At 41.1% G+C, this 19,372-nt stretch overlaps 1 protein-coding gene across 2 annotated transcripts in view; it reads left to right on the forward strand.

Moving 5' to 3' along the window:
* The window catches only part of spg11 (SPG11 vesicle trafficking associated, spatacsin), a gene marked incomplete at its 3' end in the record, with an annotated part of 74,935 nt that overhangs the window by 55,246 nt on the left and 317 nt on the right, over window positions 1–19,372 (forward strand). The window contains exons 21-37 of one of the 2 annotated variants that reach the window (XM_080841847.1): window positions 104–218; window positions 312–471; window positions 619–888; window positions 1,095–1,292; window positions 2,713–2,820; window positions 3,415–3,580; window positions 4,006–4,220; window positions 7,089–7,803; window positions 8,307–8,443; window positions 8,732–8,936; window positions 9,368–9,505; window positions 9,902–10,035; window positions 10,486–10,593; window positions 11,782–11,950; window positions 12,060–12,136; window positions 17,549–17,704; window positions 19,199–19,350. In XM_080841847.1, the coding sequence (XP_080697973.1) occupies window positions 104–218; window positions 312–471; window positions 619–888; window positions 1,095–1,292; window positions 2,713–2,820; window positions 3,415–3,580; window positions 4,006–4,220; window positions 7,089–7,803; window positions 8,307–8,443; window positions 8,732–8,936; window positions 9,368–9,505; window positions 9,902–10,035; window positions 10,486–10,593; window positions 11,782–11,950; window positions 12,060–12,136; window positions 17,549–17,704; window positions 19,199–19,350 (3,223 nt within the window). Of the gene's footprint in view, window positions 1–103; window positions 219–311; window positions 472–618; window positions 889–1,094; window positions 1,293–2,712; window positions 2,821–3,414; window positions 3,581–4,005; window positions 4,221–7,088; window positions 7,804–8,306; window positions 8,444–8,731; window positions 8,937–9,367; window positions 9,506–9,901; window positions 10,036–10,485; window positions 10,627–11,781; window positions 11,951–12,059; window positions 12,137–17,548; window positions 17,705–19,198; window positions 19,351–19,372 lie in introns of those variants that run through there. The other variant, XM_080841848.1, reaches the window with a different exon arrangement.

Raw genomic sequence — 19,372 nt, forward strand, 5'->3', positions numbered from 1 at the left:
GGGTAAGAGTATTGTTGGAAATGACTTTATATGATTCACAGATTTGTACTTTTCATTTCACAAATACATTTTCTAGCCTAGTATGGGTTTGTTTGTGTTTCAGTTGGAAAATGTAACCAGCTACTGGAGTCCGATTGGAATAAGCCAGGGGGTTGGGAGCTGCTGAATGACTTGGAAAAAGCTGTGAAGAACACCGTGGAGCACAGATGCATTAGCAGGTCTTTTTAACTACAGAGACTTGTCAAACAATCTAAAACCATTTTCATAATTGTGAACAGCATCCAAAATGAAACGTTTGCGTTTGTGTTCAGGTCATCTCATGAAGCTCTGCTGGAATGGGCATTACCTGTCCAATTCTCCCAGCTGCATGGTCTGACCCTGACCCAGATATACCCATGTGACTGTGCAGCTGATGGAGAGTGGCTTTACCTACTGCTCTTTGTTCAGCAACACAGCTACCCTCCACAGCAGGTGTGTTTCTGACTTATATACCCTAGTTAATATGCACGCAGGTACAATCCACCATTCTGCTTCTCCAAACTGGGCTCAAACATGGACATATCTTTTGAGGTAAGATACGTACATTGTGAAATGCTATGGCTGTTTCTTTGTCTCCAGGTTCGAGCACTCGTGACAAGTTTCTGCCCAGCCCTGCAGACTCATCTTTCACTGGCCTTCCAGGACCTGCAGGCCCCTCTCCAGTCCGCACATGAAGGCTTGCTGGACCACATAGGGTCTCTGGGGAGAAGGGAGCACCTGGAGCCCCCCAAAGAGCTGTTTCAGGTGGTCATACAGAGCCAAGGGCAACCCTGCCCATGGAGGTATCTGCTGGGGCAGGCAACGGCCCAGCACTGCCCCCCACTCACTATGTTTGCAGCTTGTGAAAAGGTATCATTTATTAAAAAGCACAGGCAACTCACATAGAATAAAGAATTATTAAAATGTGGGCTGTTATTTTGGATTGCCATTTTACTATGATATATACTAAGATAATGAACTAAAATGAGCAGGGATCTTACTAAAAAGCATTAAAACATGGTGCATTAGTCTTTTAACCATTTACAATTGATTTGTTTTTGTTTGATTGAAAGCAGTCAGAGCTTGTGCAGTTCCTCTCTGTGTGGATTCTGACATCTGTAGATGCGTCCATCACTCAAGAGGCCACTGCCCACATTGAGGAGAGTCTGAGCCAGCATGTGTGGAATCTCCATGACCTGGCCATCATTTGGAAGTTCTTCTTGAAGAATTGTAATATCAGGCCACTCATACATGGATTTCAACTCTTTCTGAGGGTAAAATGTTACTTTTAGTTTTAGGTCAAAACTTGGAACATGGAATCAAGAAACAAGCAGATCATTTGTACATGCATCATATTGGCATACATGGTGCAGATGTAAATCATGCGTACATGCAAACATACTGGGTGTACAGAGGGAGAGAATGTAGCCAGCATTCAGTGGCGTGCACAGACATTTTGGGGGGCAGGTGCTCAGGGGGGAAGGGAAGGGCACTTTTTAGCGCACGCGGAACACCTTATTATAAAAAAGTTACACGTATGTAGCATATAGCCTAACTAAGGCACACAACAGTTAGTGATTCTGACTTTGACTCCGACCTTCCATCGTGTGGCTTTCCTTTCATCCAGGAGAGCAGAGAGCTGCTACACTGTGCTGCCTGCTGTAGCTCTTTTATTCGTTCTTTTTTTTTTCAGCCTCTCTTTTCTTGGCATTGTGCTGTAATTAGTAAATCAAAATCAATATACAATTAACAAAGAGACCAAAAAGTATGAGAAGAAGGAGTTAGCTGCTAACTGTTGTCATTGAATAGGCCTACAGATGGGCATTTTTCACATGAGGAACTTCCCGTTTTTTTCTGCCACAAATAAATGTGTTAATTTATGTTGCCTGACAAAACCTATACAACAGAAAACGTTCGTCCTAACACATTAAGCATATTTGCAATTGCAAACTCTACCGAAATAATTTGTAGCCTAATAAGCCTATGGTCGTCCTTGCGTTATCTGTCATTGGGCTATACAGCGTAAAACTTTATCAGGTGACCAGTCGGCTAAAAATGCTTAGTTGTTTGTTGCTGTATGAGACATTTTACTGCACAACAAAATGATTAGGCTACACGTTGGGCTTAGAGGGCAAACTATACGATTTTACTTGATCTGTATGTTACCTGGCTGGTGGGAACACGGGAGAAGATGCCTGTCTGCGACCGAGGCTGCTATGCTGGAGACGCGTTTACTGAAGCGCATGTGGTGCCCTGCGCGTGCCAGCGCGAGTGCACGTGACAAAGGAAGAGAATATAGAGTCTGCTCTGTGCAAGGGGGACGTGGCTCATATTTGGGCATTGTTTCAGTCGTTTTTAATCGCTTAGGTTTTTAAAAGATCATTTCAAAACCGGCCTCAGTAAAATGAAGAAAAAAAAAAAAATGTTTCAAAATGGCATTTTCGTTGATAAAGGGCAAAAGTCCTGGTGCGTTGGCACCACTTAGTGTCTATGTGTGCACGCCACTGCCAGCATGCCCCATAGCACTTATTGTCAGTTTTACTTGCCTGAACCCGTCATGTTGTCTTTGCTACTAAACTGATTTGCCTGTAGAGATCCCAAATACACAGACACATTGGACCTCAGTGTAATGCTGTTTTCACTAAAATGACATTTAACTTTGTGCATTTAACTTTGCATGCTCTTCTGTCACAGAAATCTCCTTTGCTCCACATGCTCAACATGTATCAACTCTGCTGTGATGCCAAAAAATATGAAGATGCGAAGACAAAGCTTCAGGAATTCCAGAAGTGTCTGTTCAGCGTATGTTCTGTTCATTTACCTTTGCCCTCTACTTATATTTTATCATTTGTTACTAAATGTAAATGCATTTTTTAGATCTTTTTTTGGTCCAAACTTAATAAACGATCAAAAATGGTCCAGTATTAAATCATAATGCAACCACGAAACGGCTATACAATGAACTCCTATGAGGCCAGCCAGTATGTCAAAGTTACCCTAACCCTAACCCTAACCCTAACCCTATGAGGCCAGCCAGTATGTCAAAGTTACCCTAACCCTAACCCTAATCCTATGAGGCCAGCCAGTATGTCAAAGTTACCCTAACCCTAACCCTAATCCTATGAGGCCAGCCAGTATGTCAAAGTTCTCATAAGGGTCTGACAACATGGACAGGACCCCTACAGAGATGCCCTTAAAGTTTCCCTTTAAAGCTAGCCTGCCTTGCCATCTTACAAAATGAATTCTTCTTTGTGGTCTGGAATTACTTAGGGTCTGTTTGTTTTTCCTTCCTCTATACTAGACTGATGTGATATCTGCACAATGCTCCAGATGATTCTTCATGTTATATTTCAAATTGAAAGTGAAAAACTATTTGTTTGTCCATCTCTGCTTAAGCTCCGGGAAGGTGTTGTTCAATCTCCTGTGGGGATCCCTGTTCAGTGGGTTGAGAGCCAGGCCTCTGTGCTCCTGTTGACTATGATCCAGCAGTGTGGCACCCAGTATGAGCTCAGGAGACTGCTTCAGCTGATGTCTGACATGGGGCATCTGCTCAAGTCCAATGGTGAGGCACTGTTTCTGTAGCTCCTGTAGTGACACTATTCTAAGCAGAAGGCTCATGCAAACGGTTTAGTACAAAGCGAACATGAGGCAGTCTGCTTTGCACCTTGTCCAACAGGCGGAAGTATAAAACCATTCTTGTTCAGGCGGAAGCGTTTACACCCCTGCAGCTTCTGTAGAATAAGAAAAAGGCCTCATAGGCCTTTCATGCTGGGGAGCAACACTTGCGTCATGTCCACGCGATCACACTAATAAAACGGCATGTCAAAACCATTCCTCCGTATGTTGTCCATGTAGTTTGCATAAAGTAAGAAGAATCCCGGTCCTCCAACACCTCTGGTGAAAATGTAACCATAGTTTCTTTTGCTGCCTGTTTTAGATTTTCTTTTTGGCTTACCTTTTGTTTTACCTGTCTATCTGTGTGTGCAGGTCCAGACTTTAGGACTCTTAGCCAACTCAGCCAGATTCTCCAGGGCACTCCTGTGTCCCTCTCTCCGCACCTGCTGGAGCGCTGTTCCTCTGATGTTCTGCAGAGGGAGTGCCAGAACATGCTGCAGGAGCTACAAGCTTTGGGGTATTTCAGCCAAGCCAGACAGGTGGCAGACCTGGCAGATCTGTCCATTGATGCTTTAATAATCACTGAGGTCAGTTTGTGTGTACGATAAAAATACATATGTTTTAACTAGGGCTGTAACGATATTGGATCGAACCGAGAAATCGCGACACTCTGGGCCACGAACCTGCATCGCGATGCGAGGAGGCAGAACCGCGACATGCCCTCAGCGGTCACGTGATACAAAAAGTTTGGTTCGCTAGTAAGCCTACACGTGTGCTGTGCGCAATGTCTACCTCAGATGACATTTGAATCGGCCATTTGAATTGTTGGCGCGTGGTTGCCGGATTGTTTGTAGCAGGAGGACTGCTCTGCACGGAGAATAGAAGTGTGTGCGTTAATTGCCCCGTAGCCGTCTCTCCCTCTCCCTCTCCCTCTCCGGAGGTTTGGTTGCGGGTGGTCTAACGCTCCCTCAGAAGAAAGACGTACACTGCGTCGTGTTTTGACCACTGTTTTCCCGTACTTAAATTGTTTTGAGTTAATAGGCTGTGAGAGAGCCACCAGTACTTTATGTTACTTTCTTGGGATCTTTCTGTATTTTGTTTGTATGAATGTGTGTGTGTGCTTTCGTTACTTAACGGCCATCTTGTGATGTACGGGGTTACTGTGTAACCCTAACGTTCAGTTTGTAGTGGTTCCCAAGTGTGCGCATTGTGTGGAAGTGCATACCATAATACGTGGTGTAGTAGTGTGGCGGCTATTCACTAATGTGTGTAATGTTCTGAAACATTGTAACACGTTTGCTTGCTCTGGTTCGTGTGCGTGAGTTGGGTTAATCCAGAATTTATAGCTCTTTTTGGTGGGTGTGTTACTGTTGCCAGTAGCCTGTATATCGCGGGTAATCGTGGGTAACTATGATGGCAGTGTATGAGGGTGTGCTTGTGTGAGAACTGTTTTTGTCATGTCATTAAATACCAGTGACCAGATATTTATTAAACTACAGAAATAAAACGTTTTATTTTGCTAAACTCTTGCCTCCTCGATATTCATTCATTTGATTTGCCTGGGCCCTGTTCATAAAATACGTGGCAGTTAGGGTCTGTCACATTTGGCCATACACTGCCATCATAGTTTTAAGTTATTTAAGTTATTTGGTTATTTATGTGTTGTTTCCCTCATATTTTTAGGCTATGTTCAAGCATACTTTTTCAGAAGTTTGTTTGCTTTGAGTAATAAAACCCTCTATAGTTGGTTATAAATTGTTTCTTCATTTTTTTTATAGCTCATACTTATTCTAATGTGAAAAAAAATAAAATAATAATAATAACTAGAATGCGTTTCGTGAACGAACTGCGAGAGTGTGCTTGCTCTGTTTTTCTCTCATGTTTGCTTGTTTATTGTGAAAGGGTTTAGTGTGTTCGTTGGCATAAAAAGTTAGTCTTCTCTTATAAGCCTAGTTAGTACATCTGATTAGAGCAACCATGAGTTGCAGATTAAGGGGTCCCCTATCAGTGTTCATTTTGGCAGCTATTTTAGATTCAGTCTTAAGACAAAAATGCATATTAGTTTTAGTCACATTTAGTCATAGTTATCCTTCTTAGTTTCAGTCTAGTTTTCGAAAACTGAGCACACTACAATAGCTACGCTGTGTCCAGGTACATCCTCAAACGTTTTTCAGGTAACCTAATGGTTCAAGGTCTCTCATGAATCATTACTCCCAGGACACGGGTTAATGTTAACTCACGCTATCGGCCACAACAAGTTAACCATTCTTTCAGTATAAGCAACTTTTGCATAGCCCCGCACAGCTAGGATAGCTCACGTTACCGTAGTAGGAATACAAGCCTTAGCTCACTATATCCACACAACTAAATTCATGAATTACTTCACAGGTTTACTTAACAACTTGAATTAAGGAAAATGATCCCCCGTTACGGCTAGCTGAAACTGCCAGTGGATACTCCCGTTACGTAGTGTTAGTTAGCCTTTAGCCCCGTACTCAGATGTTACAGCTGCTTAACACAGCTAGGATAGCTCTGCTTAACACAGCTAGGATAGCTAACGTTACCGTAGTGGGAATACAAGCCTTAGCTCACTATATCCACACAACTAAATTCATGAATTACTTCAAAGGTTTACTTCACAACTTGAATTAAGGAAAATGGCGTCTCCAACGTTAACGTAACGTTAATTTATATGTTAGCTGCTACGGCTAACTATCAGTTTCCATTAAAATTTCAGTCAGTACACTGAAAATGCTGCCATTCAACTCACCTTAACGAAGTGGAAATACGGTAGCTAGGTTAGAAACTGTAGTTACTCTTATTCTTTCTCAAAGTTGAATTGAGAGGGACAGAGAAATACGGTTCCTCTTATTCTTTTTCAAAGTTGAATTGAGAGGGACAGAGAAAATGCGGTTCCTTGGATTTGGCGGAGGTGTCAGTGAGAAGCACAGGTGCAAGCCAGTTTAATGAGCCTATTATGATGTCATAATGCACAGAGTTCTGCCATGCAAGTCTATGGAGAAAAAAGGGGATGAAAAAGAGGAATAAAAAAGGAGTGGCAAGGAGTACCGCCACGAAAAGTCATAGCAACCTGCACCGGATCGGGCCGGTGTTTTGGTGTTTGAATGGCGTCTCTAGCTCGATCGGGCGAGGAGTAGTTAGCTGCAAGAAAAACGGGGAGAATAAAGAAAACTTGACGATAACAATACTGTGCTTCCCTTCGGGCAAGCACACTAATAATATCGTGGGGTGTATCGAACCGTGGGTCAAGAATTGTGATACGAATCGAATCGTGAGGTAGGTGTATCGTTACAGCCCTAGTTTTAACTCATGTGGACAAGAACATATTTGTTTTCATCTTTTTCAGCTTTTTTTAGACCATAATGTAGTACTTACTACTGCCTCTCATTACACTATTAACTGCTGTATTGTTATATATTCCCCTCGACATAAAGCTATTCCAACAATTTCACACTCTGAAGAACAAGCATCAGTGGGAAAGAAAGGATGTAAGACTGTCATTCCTAAGGAGGTGTCATGACGAGTTCAGGAGTAATAGTACGAACATAGAGGCTGCCTCGCGGTTCTTCCTCTCTCTGGCTGAGCAGTCCCAGTCAGAGACTCACTGGGCTGTGGAGATGGAGCTGGTCTGCATGCAGGAGTGCTGTGTTCTCTTCTGCCTCGCTGGCTTCTGGCTTTCCCAGCAAGAAAGTCCACCACTGGACCAGCTAGAGCAGATTGAGGAAACGCTGTGGAGGTGTCAAGTGCATCGGCAAGTTCTTGTCACTGACCTAGCAAAGGACAGCCTATTTACTATGCCACTGGCTAGGAATAAGGACTCTTTTGAGGAAATGATGAAGGAGTTTTCCTTCTCCAAAGTGCCGACCCTTGGTGACCCAAAGTACCTGAGCCTAGACGGCATGCCTTCATCCTCCACTGAGAAATCCTCAGGACCTCAAGATGTTGGAGAACTGAGTGCATTGTCCATGCTGGTAGGGAACCTTCTAGATGATGGCTGCATTCATGAGGCAAGTCGAGTCTGCCGCTACTTCCACTACTACCATCGTGACGTGTGGTTGGTTCTTCACTGCCGTGGTCTAGCTTCTGGAGAACACCAGAGAGGCATCCAGGATCTACTGAGTACTGAGACAGGGAAGAGCCTCCAGAGCTGTGAGTTTTCCTCAGATTACTGTTTATCGTTTGTATGTTCCAGACTTATCTACACAGGAGAAACACAGGGGTCAATTTATAAAACCGTACCACGGGTTGCTAAAACAGGGGGACATTGAATTTAGCTGATTTATAAAGGCAACATGCCAAAAAAAGATCCAGATCCTGTATATCCCTTATAAAAAGCCAGGTAGTTGGAAATGGTTGAAAGTTCATTTGGAAAAAAATTACTAATTGAACAAATCCTGAATGAGTTGAAAACAACAACAAATGTCGGACAATTTAGTCAAAGGTCTTAATCATCATATTACTAATTCATGGTTCACTAGCGGCACTTGTAAATGATGGGGAAAATTAAGGGGATCTTGTGAATTATGACAGAATGCCGGAGTATAAGGTATATTTATTTTTTGTTGCCTGTGACATTACTTGGCCTGAATGTGACGTTAAATATGACCCCACATGATTTTACCGCACGATTTGACGAGGCCTTTCCCTTCCAGGTTCTAGTTTGGGGAGTTTTGTGGTGGTGCCCTCACCAGAGGACCAGGTGGTGTCTCAGCTGCGGGGGCTTGTGGATGAGTGCCGGCATGGGAAGAACTATTGTAAACAGGTTCTTAGCCTTTATGAACTATCCAAGGTAAAGAGGTCTCCCATCCCTCTTTCTCAACCATACTTGTAATTGTACTGTCAAATCCCTGTACAATAAACCAAACTATATGCTTGGACCAAATCACACTCTTATTAAAATGACCCTCAAATAGTAGAAATGGTCTCAAATGGTGTTTAGTGTTTAGTGATGTGATCTTATATAGTTGAGGAAAAATTGATGCGCGATAATTAATTTAGCAATAAAAGAAATACTTGGTTAATTATAAAATAAAGCCACTATAAATGTGATTCGAGTGATACTCTTCCACTTCCACAGGAGCTGAAGTGTTCCTACAACGAGATCTCTGCTGCAGAGCCAGAGGCCGTGCTGCAGAAGATCTTGTTGTCTCAGCAACAGGACCGCTATAAGACGGCACAGGTCTTCATCAATGTGCAGGGCCTGCAGACAGACACTGTTGCACAACTTGTATCATCATTTGTAGTTCAAGGGATACAAGCATCTGGGCACGACGGAGAATTCGGTGAGCAGACTCTGGTTCTTAAGTGATTTTTTTTCAATAGTTAAAGCAGCAGTATAAAGGAATTTACCACTTTAGGGTATATGTTTTTATTAGTATCATCATCAAATTTGGTGGTCTGAGTCAGAAACGTGGCCTACCATATCGCCAGAGGACACCAGTTAGCATTCTAGCAAGCTTGTATCAGTGCCAACTGTGATTTTGCTGATGTTTGCAAGGTTTTGCATGCATTCTAGGTAGTTAGCTCTATAATTTTAGGCCAATGTGGAACCATGATGTGTAAAACCATTCACTTTCTGGGATAAACCACTAGTAACGATAGGAATGCTGTGTGAATTAAACATTTTTTAAAGTGAACTCAGGTCTTTTAGTAGTGTTATGGAACTACGCAAGATTGCAGTTACTCAAGAACTCTACTCTGACTTTTTTTGCAGTGGACAAGCAAATGTACTGCTTGACAGAGGGGAGAGAGGCTTTTCGGCAGCTGGCTAAGCTTTGTGGAGACCCCAACCTGGTGGGCATCAGACTGCTGGATCACATCTCCACCTTGCCACTGTCAGAGCTGAGCTGCAGTAAGATGTTCACTGAATTCCCATTTATTCTGCTCCAAAGTGCCAAAGTGTTTTGGTTCAAAGTGGCTCACAGTACAGTGAAGATAAACATGCGTATTAAACTTTTTTTTATTGCTAAGCAGCTTGAAACAATTGCACACTGAAATTGAATTACTCAGAGCACAACACAGATGTGAGGGGAACAGCCCAAACCATAGTCTGGCATCTGATGAACAGTGACAACTTGGGTAAAAGTTCTTTAATTTGAACACGATAAATTGATAGTGATAAATTGTAAGTGATACATTTAAATGGATTGAAGAAAAAGCTATGGGATCTTATTTAGCTCTAAAGATTCAACCAATACAAGGGATAAGTAGTGCAGATGAACTGATGCTTTCCTGTCCTTGTCTTTAGTGGTAGAGCTCCTCATCCTGGCACATGACTGCTTCAGCCTCAGCTGCAACATGGAAGGCATAGTTCAAGTCCTCCAGGCAGCACGGCATGTCAGCCATGTCCACCTGGCCCACAGTGACCGCCACAGTTTATTGGTGAGTAACTTCAGGACTGAAACATTGAATGAAGGACTCAGGGATTTCCACTTATGTGATGCTAAATTAATTATTTAAGTATGAGGTGGTTGGAAGATTGCTTTAAGGGGTAATTTATAATACTAGCTAGCTGTCGAGTAAAAGTATGACTAAATGATGTCATATTCCACACTCCAAATTGGGGGCAGTATATCCCTAGCTCCTCTCCCTTGTGGGAGCAACCAAAAGTGTGACCAAGATTGCGGCTAAAGGTTCCTTGTAGCAAAAACATTTATCGGTCATTAATTATATTATTTATCACTCAAGCGTTTGTGCTAGCTGATAGGCTAACTGTAACTGATCATGTTAACTGATTAAAAAGAACTTAAGTTAAAGTGTTGTTATTTAAACCAATGTAGTGTTTGTAGAACAAAATAGTTTGCTGCTAATTGTTACATGTAAATCCTCCAGGTACGGCTTCTCACTGGCATCGGGCGGTACAATGAGATGACATACATATTTGACCTGTTGAACCAAAATCACTGCTTTGAGATGCTGCTTAGGAAGAAGGTGGAATCGGTAAGAGAGGAGTCAAGAAGGCATCACATTTGACCTTTAGCAGACATTGTTACCTAAGGCAGTACTGTAATTTCACAAACCCATGAACGTGCTGTTGTTATCACCTTGCCCGACCAGCTACATGATTATCACATACACATGCAGAGGGAATATTTCCTACCCCAGCTCTTCAGGGTCATACCATGCCAAATATGGTAAATGCGTGGCCTGTGAAACATTTCAAAATCTTTCGTTGAAATCCAATATGGCAGCCACATCAACTAGGTTGACATGACCAGTAGGCCTTGGGACCTCACACAGTATTACCAGACACAAGAATGATTTAAGTTGTATTATTGCAGCAATACATCAAAACATTGCTGAGATACAACCTCACTTCCTGTTTAGATTGACTGTTATGGGCAAACACTTTGGAAATTCAAAAATCTGAATGCATTTGTGATTCTATGGCTTCTATCTTGTGAAATTGTGAAAGTTCAAATTTAATTAAACTTGATACAGTCAATGACTACAACATTCTTTGAATGCATCCACAAGGGTCCCTACAATGGACACATTTTAATATCTCAAGAACTGCTTAATGTTTGCATTGTTAACCTCATGCACTAGACTTGCAGTAGCTTCAGCGGCCGGCAGATGCCATATCTGACATCGTTTGTGTGTGGTTAAGCTGCTGTGTCATTTTGCTGATTTTATCAATTTATCTTGTAAACTTTCGCAATTTCACGTCCTTCAACTAGTCTTAGAAATTAATTTTGGAGGCAGTCTGACCACACGCTGCACAGAAAAAAACCAAAGAACATATCTCCTTATACCTCCATGTCTTCAACATGCCTCCATCTCCAACATGTCTCCTAAACCCAAGAACATATCCCACTTAAGTTAGGGTAGTGGGAATGTTTTTAGTGGACAGAGTTCAGTTACTTTCTTCAATTGAGCGAATTCACTTGCAGTGTCATCAAAGGTCATGTAAAGTTTAACTAATGACGTGGAAATGTTTTCAAGAGAAATGTTGTTTTATACTTAGTTCTGAACAGAAATGTGATTAAAAAAATCAGCTAAGATTAATAGGCTATAATGCATATCTAGCTCTGACATAGATAGGACTTCAGAGGGGAAAGGGTCAGTGTTCTCCGATAGCCTATTCCTGAGATATTGGATGACTTAATTTAACTGAATGTTTTGCAGAACACCAGGCTCAAAACTGCACTTCTGGACTACATTAAACGGTGTCTGCCATGTGACAGCGAGAAGCACAATATGGTGGCACTGTGCTTTAGTATGTGTCGTGAGATTGGAGAGAACCACGAGGGAGCTGCGCGTACTCAGCTCAAGATCATTGAGTCCCAGCCATGGAGTGAGTAGAAGCGCACTGGAACTTCACAATAATCATACATGAACATTTTAAAATGGGACAGATTCAGAAGAAATGCTTCACACCAACTAAGAACTTGTTTTGTGTCCAGTTGTGACAGCTGAACTCAAGAGTGCCCTGATAAAGGTCCAGACTCTCTTTAAAGACGCTGCTGAGAGTCTCTTCAAGGTAAGTCTTTTCATCCTGCATGTGTTAGCCACAACAGCATTTATATTTATATTTAATATTTATACACAGGCTTTTTTTCTTTGATGTAATTACACTGAAATTACAATGAAAGATCAAACAGAATTTACTAAAACAGAATTATGTGATAATTTGCTAACCTTATTTAGAGAGGCAGATTAGTTTGAGAAGCAATGAGTTGAGGTTAATTTTTTGGCCGTTAAAGAAGAATTCCGGATCAATTGCTAATCGCTCATGATATGCTAGCGGCTAGAACTAACGAAATCTCTGGAAATGTGCTGACTTTGACATTATGATAAACTAGTGAGTCAACAACTGTCCTAACACAGTCAAACATCAAGCAAGTGCAAAACAAGACAAAGCAAGACGGCAAATAAGCTACTTACTAGTTCGGCAGACAGTAAAAAGCCGGGTGGCCTCAGGCAATCCTACATTTAGCAGTAATATCCCTTTGGGCCCTGGTATGGCAATGGCACGGTAGTGATTCTCCATATTAAAAGTCATTGTAGCGCCCCATTTTTTTTCAAGCTGTTATTTTAAGGTACATCTGCTTATCCTAACCCTAATCCTGAAGTTCAATTGTTGCATGATGCTTCTTTAATGACTGGGATATAAGAATTGATTTTGTGTGAGAGGGGCAGAAAACTTGACACCATGTACGTACAAACCGTTCTGGCAAAGTTCGGGATTGGAGATTGCTGGCTGATGTTGGAAGTTGTGACTGCTTTGAGACCAGATACACTGGTGTATTCTGATTGTAAAGGCATTGCTTACTTTATAGAGTTAACAATTTAATTTGAAGATGCAACTGAGGAAGCCTTTGAAAAGAAGTTGAAAAATGCGTAACTGGTAGCAGAAGGGAGGGAATGAGGCTGGCAGTGGAGATAGCTGTTAGTGCTTAACCAACCAGGCTTCTGTTGGATTTCGTTTTTTTTGAGGATGGTAATTGAAAGGAGCTCTAAAGGAGTTTTTTGAGACTGCTGAAAAAGCAAGCCAGTGGTGATGGCTGAGGTTCTCACAGACTACTTGGAGACATGAATGAACCTGTATTATATGAAGAAGCCTGTTGTTGAAAGATGTTTCAGTGCCTAAGATGACCAAGGTTTGTGTTCATTACCCTAAACCTGGTTAATACTCCCGAGGGGGGTACCCCCCACCCTTACCCTGGATAGCCTGTGGCATCCCATAGTATAATGAGGTTAATGTTACGATAACTAGGCAGTCATTCGGACACAAATGCATGTGAAATCCTTTCGTGATGTATCTTTTGTTGTGTTTGTTATTGACATGTGTGCTTACCCAGAGTATGGAGGGGTTGGGTCTTGAATGCCAGTCACCACTGTTGAGCCCTTCTGGAAACACCAACAAAGGAAGGTGCCCACTTGACAACCCCAGTGAATTTCTCACTAAGGCTTCTTTGTTGTTGTTAAGTATTATTAGGTATTGATATGAAGGTTGTAGTGCACCCTGTTGAGTTACATTCCTTATACTAGGTTGTTGGGTACGAGAACTTGCATGCGACAGTGAGAGGTTTGGCCGCTGTGGGAAGTTCCCAACCAATAGCCCAAGGAATGTAACATCTTATGATGATATGATGGTTGAATGTCCCCTGATGACATTGGTAATAAGGTTGCTTCAATTACTGATTCTTTTGACCCGGTGGACCGTGATTTGAGTGAAATTATAGCCATTTTTACTATATTACACATTTTCAAGTTTTTTTTTTTGTTGTAATTTAACAGTAATTTACTGTTTTTCTAAAAGTTGCATTTTAAAGTGTTTTTATTTGGAAATCCATTTATTTGGAAAACATTGCAGAGAATATTTCATCAAAAAATCCACCAGACATGGCCACCAATGTCCCTGTTGGCCATTGATTCCACTCATACCCATGAAACACAGCACTATTGATACACAGCGTTCATTTTTTATTTAAAATAATGTCAAATTGAACAGTTTTTTAAATCATGAAGTGACCTTAACCATACAGGCTGGATGAGAAGAGAGACTGTTACAAGTTATATTCAACTCACAGTTCACATGCCCTACATGTCATTGAGTTTGGATGTTGTGGGTGGATACATGGTGGTTAATGCTGTCCCATTGTTTTTTTCCTGTACTTGTTCTGTGGCTGGGATTGATGCCCACGAAGCCTTTACCAATTACCAAAGACAAATTAACCAAAACAGTCACATTTGATTTGTTGTACTCACAAATCCAAATTGTCTTTGGGGGGAGACACCAGGAAGGTTTCCCTGGGCCAGAACTTAAGGTTCGAGTCAACTGTGGAACCATTTATATTTATAAAATGGCAAAGCGAGCTACACATTAAAAACATTTATGCATACTTTGCCTATTCTATGTCCACCAATGACACTCAAACATCCAGTCCACAGCGAAACGTAATGATAATAAACGTACCTTTATATCATCCTCTGAAAACTAGCCACATATCACACAGTTATCCACTGTCCACTGTTATTTCAGTTATGTAGTATAATGTGTGGTAGACTTGATAAACTAGTAGATAGTTAAAGATGAGATGAGAGATAGTTAGCCTGACCAGAGTTCTTGTGAAATTGGTGATTGCAATAAGGGTCATAGTGGGGTGGGGGTCTGGTTGGACTGATTAACACACAGGAGGCCTCCTGATTACTGATGTTGACCAGTCCCCAGTATGCAGTATACTCCCATATCTCTTAACTGCACACAAGGATCACCTTTATCCTGCCAACATACAATTATTTCGCGTTATTATGAGGTAAAACAAGCATGTTCTTCTTGTTCAGGTCCTCCTGCTGAAATGATCACTGATTAGTCATGCATTGATAATGGGACTAACCGATTAGTAACCAGTCCCTGGAGCTCCCCCTAGTGGAACTAGCCAGTAGTAGCACAAAGTGTCAGAGGCAAACTGTCCCGTTGGAGCTACAACTGCTTTTGAATTATCGGGTCGTCTATGACGAACACATATTCGACTTCCTAGACACAAATGTTTGTGTTTGTCGCCCCAACCGTGAAACTGAACTGAGTATTATGTGACCCCAGTTATAGCCCAGTGACGACTGTCTGGGTTGTGTGATTGTGAAGTCGGGTAGTTCAGGACCCTTGTCGTCTAGTATTGGGCAAAAGTGAATGTTTTTTAAAATCTGTCTGCAAGTGTGCCATGACCTGTCTTTTGAAAATCTGTTTAGACTCTTAAAGTTGTGTAGTCTAGCTTAAATTGGACATACTACTGTGTAATAGCAAATATTCCAAAATCATTTGTGCAAAACAAGCGCCTTGATTAATATTACTGCCTTTTTTGGCTTTTGGTTATTGTTTACACCCTTGTGCATTACCATGGTAACCAGGGTGCCATCTAGGGGTGGGATTCTCTTGGCACCTCACGATTCGATTCCGATTCAGAGGTCAATGATTTGATTCTAAATTGATTATCGATTCTAAACTGATTATCATTTCTAAACCTATTATCGATTCTAAAACGCTTATCGGTTATCAATTCTAAAGCGATAACGATTTGATTTTTAAAACATTAGAGTTTGCAACTCAGAGTCTTAAATCACTTCCTACTTTGTGTTTGATAATTAAAGAAAATCAACAGATGAATTACCTTTTCTATTTTTTTGTTGGAGAAAAAGCTTTTCCTTGTCACAATTTTGACTTTCTATGGACAATGCAATAATCGATGCAGCTTGCATTTCAACATAAAATGGATGTGTACATTTTTTTATTTTTTATTTTTACTTTTTTATATATATTACAGTTTTTCACAATTGTTAACACCCCTTTTTCAAAACAATAACGGCTTTCTCAAAACTGCACACAGAAAGCTGAAAACCTCACACACAAAATGCTAAACCTGACACTCCCTTTGCGAGATGACTCTTTGCCATCAAATCTCTTAACTGTTCACAAAATGGAACAACTAAGCATTTGCTGCACACTACCAAGCATTTACAGCACACTGCAGTACCAAATTGAAAACACAATCATCGAAATGGAACACCATATGAATGACAATGACAATTACTCGAGAATGAGCCATTTCTCCTTTTGTAAAATGTCTCACTGTAGGCCTACATTTTTCATAGTCAAACATAAAACAGCAAACAAATATGCAGCAAAAAAGGTTTTATTTCGGTACACACAGAGAACAGTACAGTACTGTAAACCGTGTGATACCGTTGTTCTCACAAACCATATTTACAATTCTCCTGTTCCACCAAACATTAGATTGTATTGACATTATATTGTATACAAAATGCTTACAGTTTTTCTCATTGTTTACACACATTTTTTGAAAGCATGCCTCATTTTCTCAAAACTCTAAACACAAATACCAAAACAACTAACAAAAAATGCAAAACCCTTTACATCTCCTGCAAAATGCTACTTTGCTTTAAAAAAGATTGAGAGTGTGTGTTCTTCCTCCACAGTGTGGTTCTCTTTCAGTCCTGCAAAATACTGTGAGCACACTATATTCTATTGATATGCAGTATTACAATACACAAGGCAAACAGATGTTGTACCTGTTCTCCATCCTGAAGGTTCTAACGAAAAACCATGAAAACATGGTCTACCACAGCGGCCCAAATCTCATTAGAGATGACCATTCTCCTTTTTCTTTCTCCTCCTCCTCCTCCTCCTCCTTTTTCTCCTTGTCCTCATTCTCTTCCTCCTCCTTGTCCTCCTATTCCTTCTCTCTGTCCTCCTACTCCTCGACCTCCTACTCCAACTCCTTCTTGTCCTCCTCTTCCTCCTCATCTCACTCTTACCCCTCTCCTTCTCTGGTTGTCGATCTTTTCAAAGTTCTCAATAGTTTACCAAACAAAACAGAGGCTCAAGACACTTTTATGGTGCAGTCCTCACTGCAAATTGGTCAAAAGACCTGAGTGTTTAGAGATTTGACTATTTGTGTCTTGTAGGTTGATGCTTTGAGATTTTACTTGAGAAGTGTGTTCAACAACTGAACATTGTGTACAGTGTTTTGACAACAAGGTGATGTGTAATTGACAACAGAGTGTAAACAAGGAAAATCAGAGTCTAGTGTAGATAAGGGAGTCTTAAGTATTGCCAAATTGGGTTGAGTGATTGGTACATGAAGTGAAGGTTGTGCAGATTGTGCCAAATTTTCGCTTTTTAGGTCTTAACAACTGAAAAACTGTAAAAAAAAAAAAAATCGATTATGAACTTTTCTGAATCGAGACAGAATCGTTTACGAGAGAATCGATTTTTTCCCCCACCCCTAGTGCCATCTTAACTTGGGTGTGCACATAGCTTGTTCCAAGGGTACTTTTTGACAGAGGTTGTTAACAGAACTGTGGGATACAATGCTGTCCTTATTGAAATGTTAGTGGTTTAGCCATTCTCTCTGTGCCCCGGCCTCTACAGGACTGGTGTGTGCGCCAGGCAGTGCGTTGTGTGAAAATGGCTAAGCTCGTCACTCTTCAGCTTCACCTCCTCAGTCATGGCCACAGCCAACGTGTCATCAACCTGCGCCAAGCAGAGGTGCTGTCCACCATCCTGGAACTGCCCCATTGCTACCAGGTATGAACCCATATTATTGGCATTTCGGTTGGTCTATGCCAAATCACCACAATTTTTAATTTTCAAATTGCCACAATTTTATTCACTTGTTGTTGTACTCTGACATATTGTGTCTGTGTCTGGACCAGAGGTTCGGCTAGAGAAAAATGTTGCCGGTCATTATGACCGGCAGAGTTTTCATTTTCCGGACATTTTAATGATAAGCCTGTCAAATATCTATATCTGCTTCTAAATAAGCCTATTGAAGAAAACTGACGGCATGCGTAGCTTTAAGAATTACATAATCAGGTCGTTTAGAATGCCACATGTTTATTTGCCTAAGTTTACAATGGGAAAAAAACATAAATGTCAGATGCGCGTCATAAGTGGCCTTTAATCGCAACCTGCTGTTGCGTTAAATTGAGTGCCACAAAATGGTCATTGCTCTGACTATGTTCAATGCTCCAAAAAATTAACTTGTTCAGTTCCTTTTTCCAATATGCTGCGAGCTATATTTTTTCAAAATCTCTATCTGTCTGCAATACCGCTCTTGGCCTCTACACAACTTCGGCGCTCTCACGCACGGGCATAGACAGTAGAATGAAATAAAACGCATTCAGACGCAACACTGCAGGTATAGGCTAGGTGCACGAAATACTCAGTGTGGGCAGTTTGTTTCCTGTTTAGCCAGGTGTATTTGAACCTGCCGCTATTCTGAATGTAATTAGCGTCTACACGGACCTGGTTAGGTGTTGCACCTAGTGAATCAGTGTTACGATAAAGAAGGACGTGTAGACACTAATTACATTCAAAATAGTGGCAGGTTCAAACACACCTGGCTAAACAGGAAACAAATAGCCCACACTGAGTATTTCGTGCACCTAGCCTATTACAAGTTTATCCTCGTCAGACGGTTCACCCTAATCAGTTCCTTTAAAACATAACAAGGGCAGTGCACATTTGCTTTATAGGCCTAAATATTAGGATGTTTGTCTAATTCAGATTGTGTTTGCGAGACGGGATTTTAAAGAAATTCCAATCGGACAATTTGACCAGTGAGATCTAATATTTTCGGACATTTCAATTTTTCAATTACCAGACAACGGAAACGCTGGTCTGGACTAAGGGTATACATGAAGAACTGAGGGGATCATGCAGGGCAATTTGTCATGGAATGACATGTTATTGCTTATTTAAAGCAGCTTACAGTGTAGTGCAGATACACATCTTTAATAAGTGTGTGAGGGTATTGATCTAGTTTCATGTTTTTTAGTTTTGATTCAGAAAATGCCATAAGATGAAGTCTATGTCTTCAGAATGAGACTTTTGAGTGAGTTTCTGTTTGGTTGCTTGCAATTAATTATCGAGTAATTTCAGTCATGTAGTTAACTGTAGGTTTTCTGAAAAAAGACTATCTATCATGGGGCAGAAAATATGTTTTACTGACTGTAAAACTGGAAAGTGTGTAGAGAAAATGATCTATTTTCTTGATCGGTTTTACCTTTTCTCTACAAGGTCTTTGTGGTCACAGAAGCTTATGATTTCAGTCCAGACTGGGCAGAGGTTTTGTACCAGAAGATCATCCTCAAAGGGGACTTCATCTTCCTTGAGGAGTTTAAACTATACAGACCACTTCCAGCCAGCCTGTTTGAGGAGATTTCCAAAAAGTAAGTGTGTGTGTCTGTGTGT

This window comes from Sprattus sprattus (assembly GCF_963457725.1).
Source record: "Sprattus sprattus genome assembly, chromosome: 7".
Lineage (NCBI taxonomy): Eukaryota > Metazoa > Chordata > Actinopteri > Clupeiformes > Clupeidae > Sprattus > Sprattus sprattus.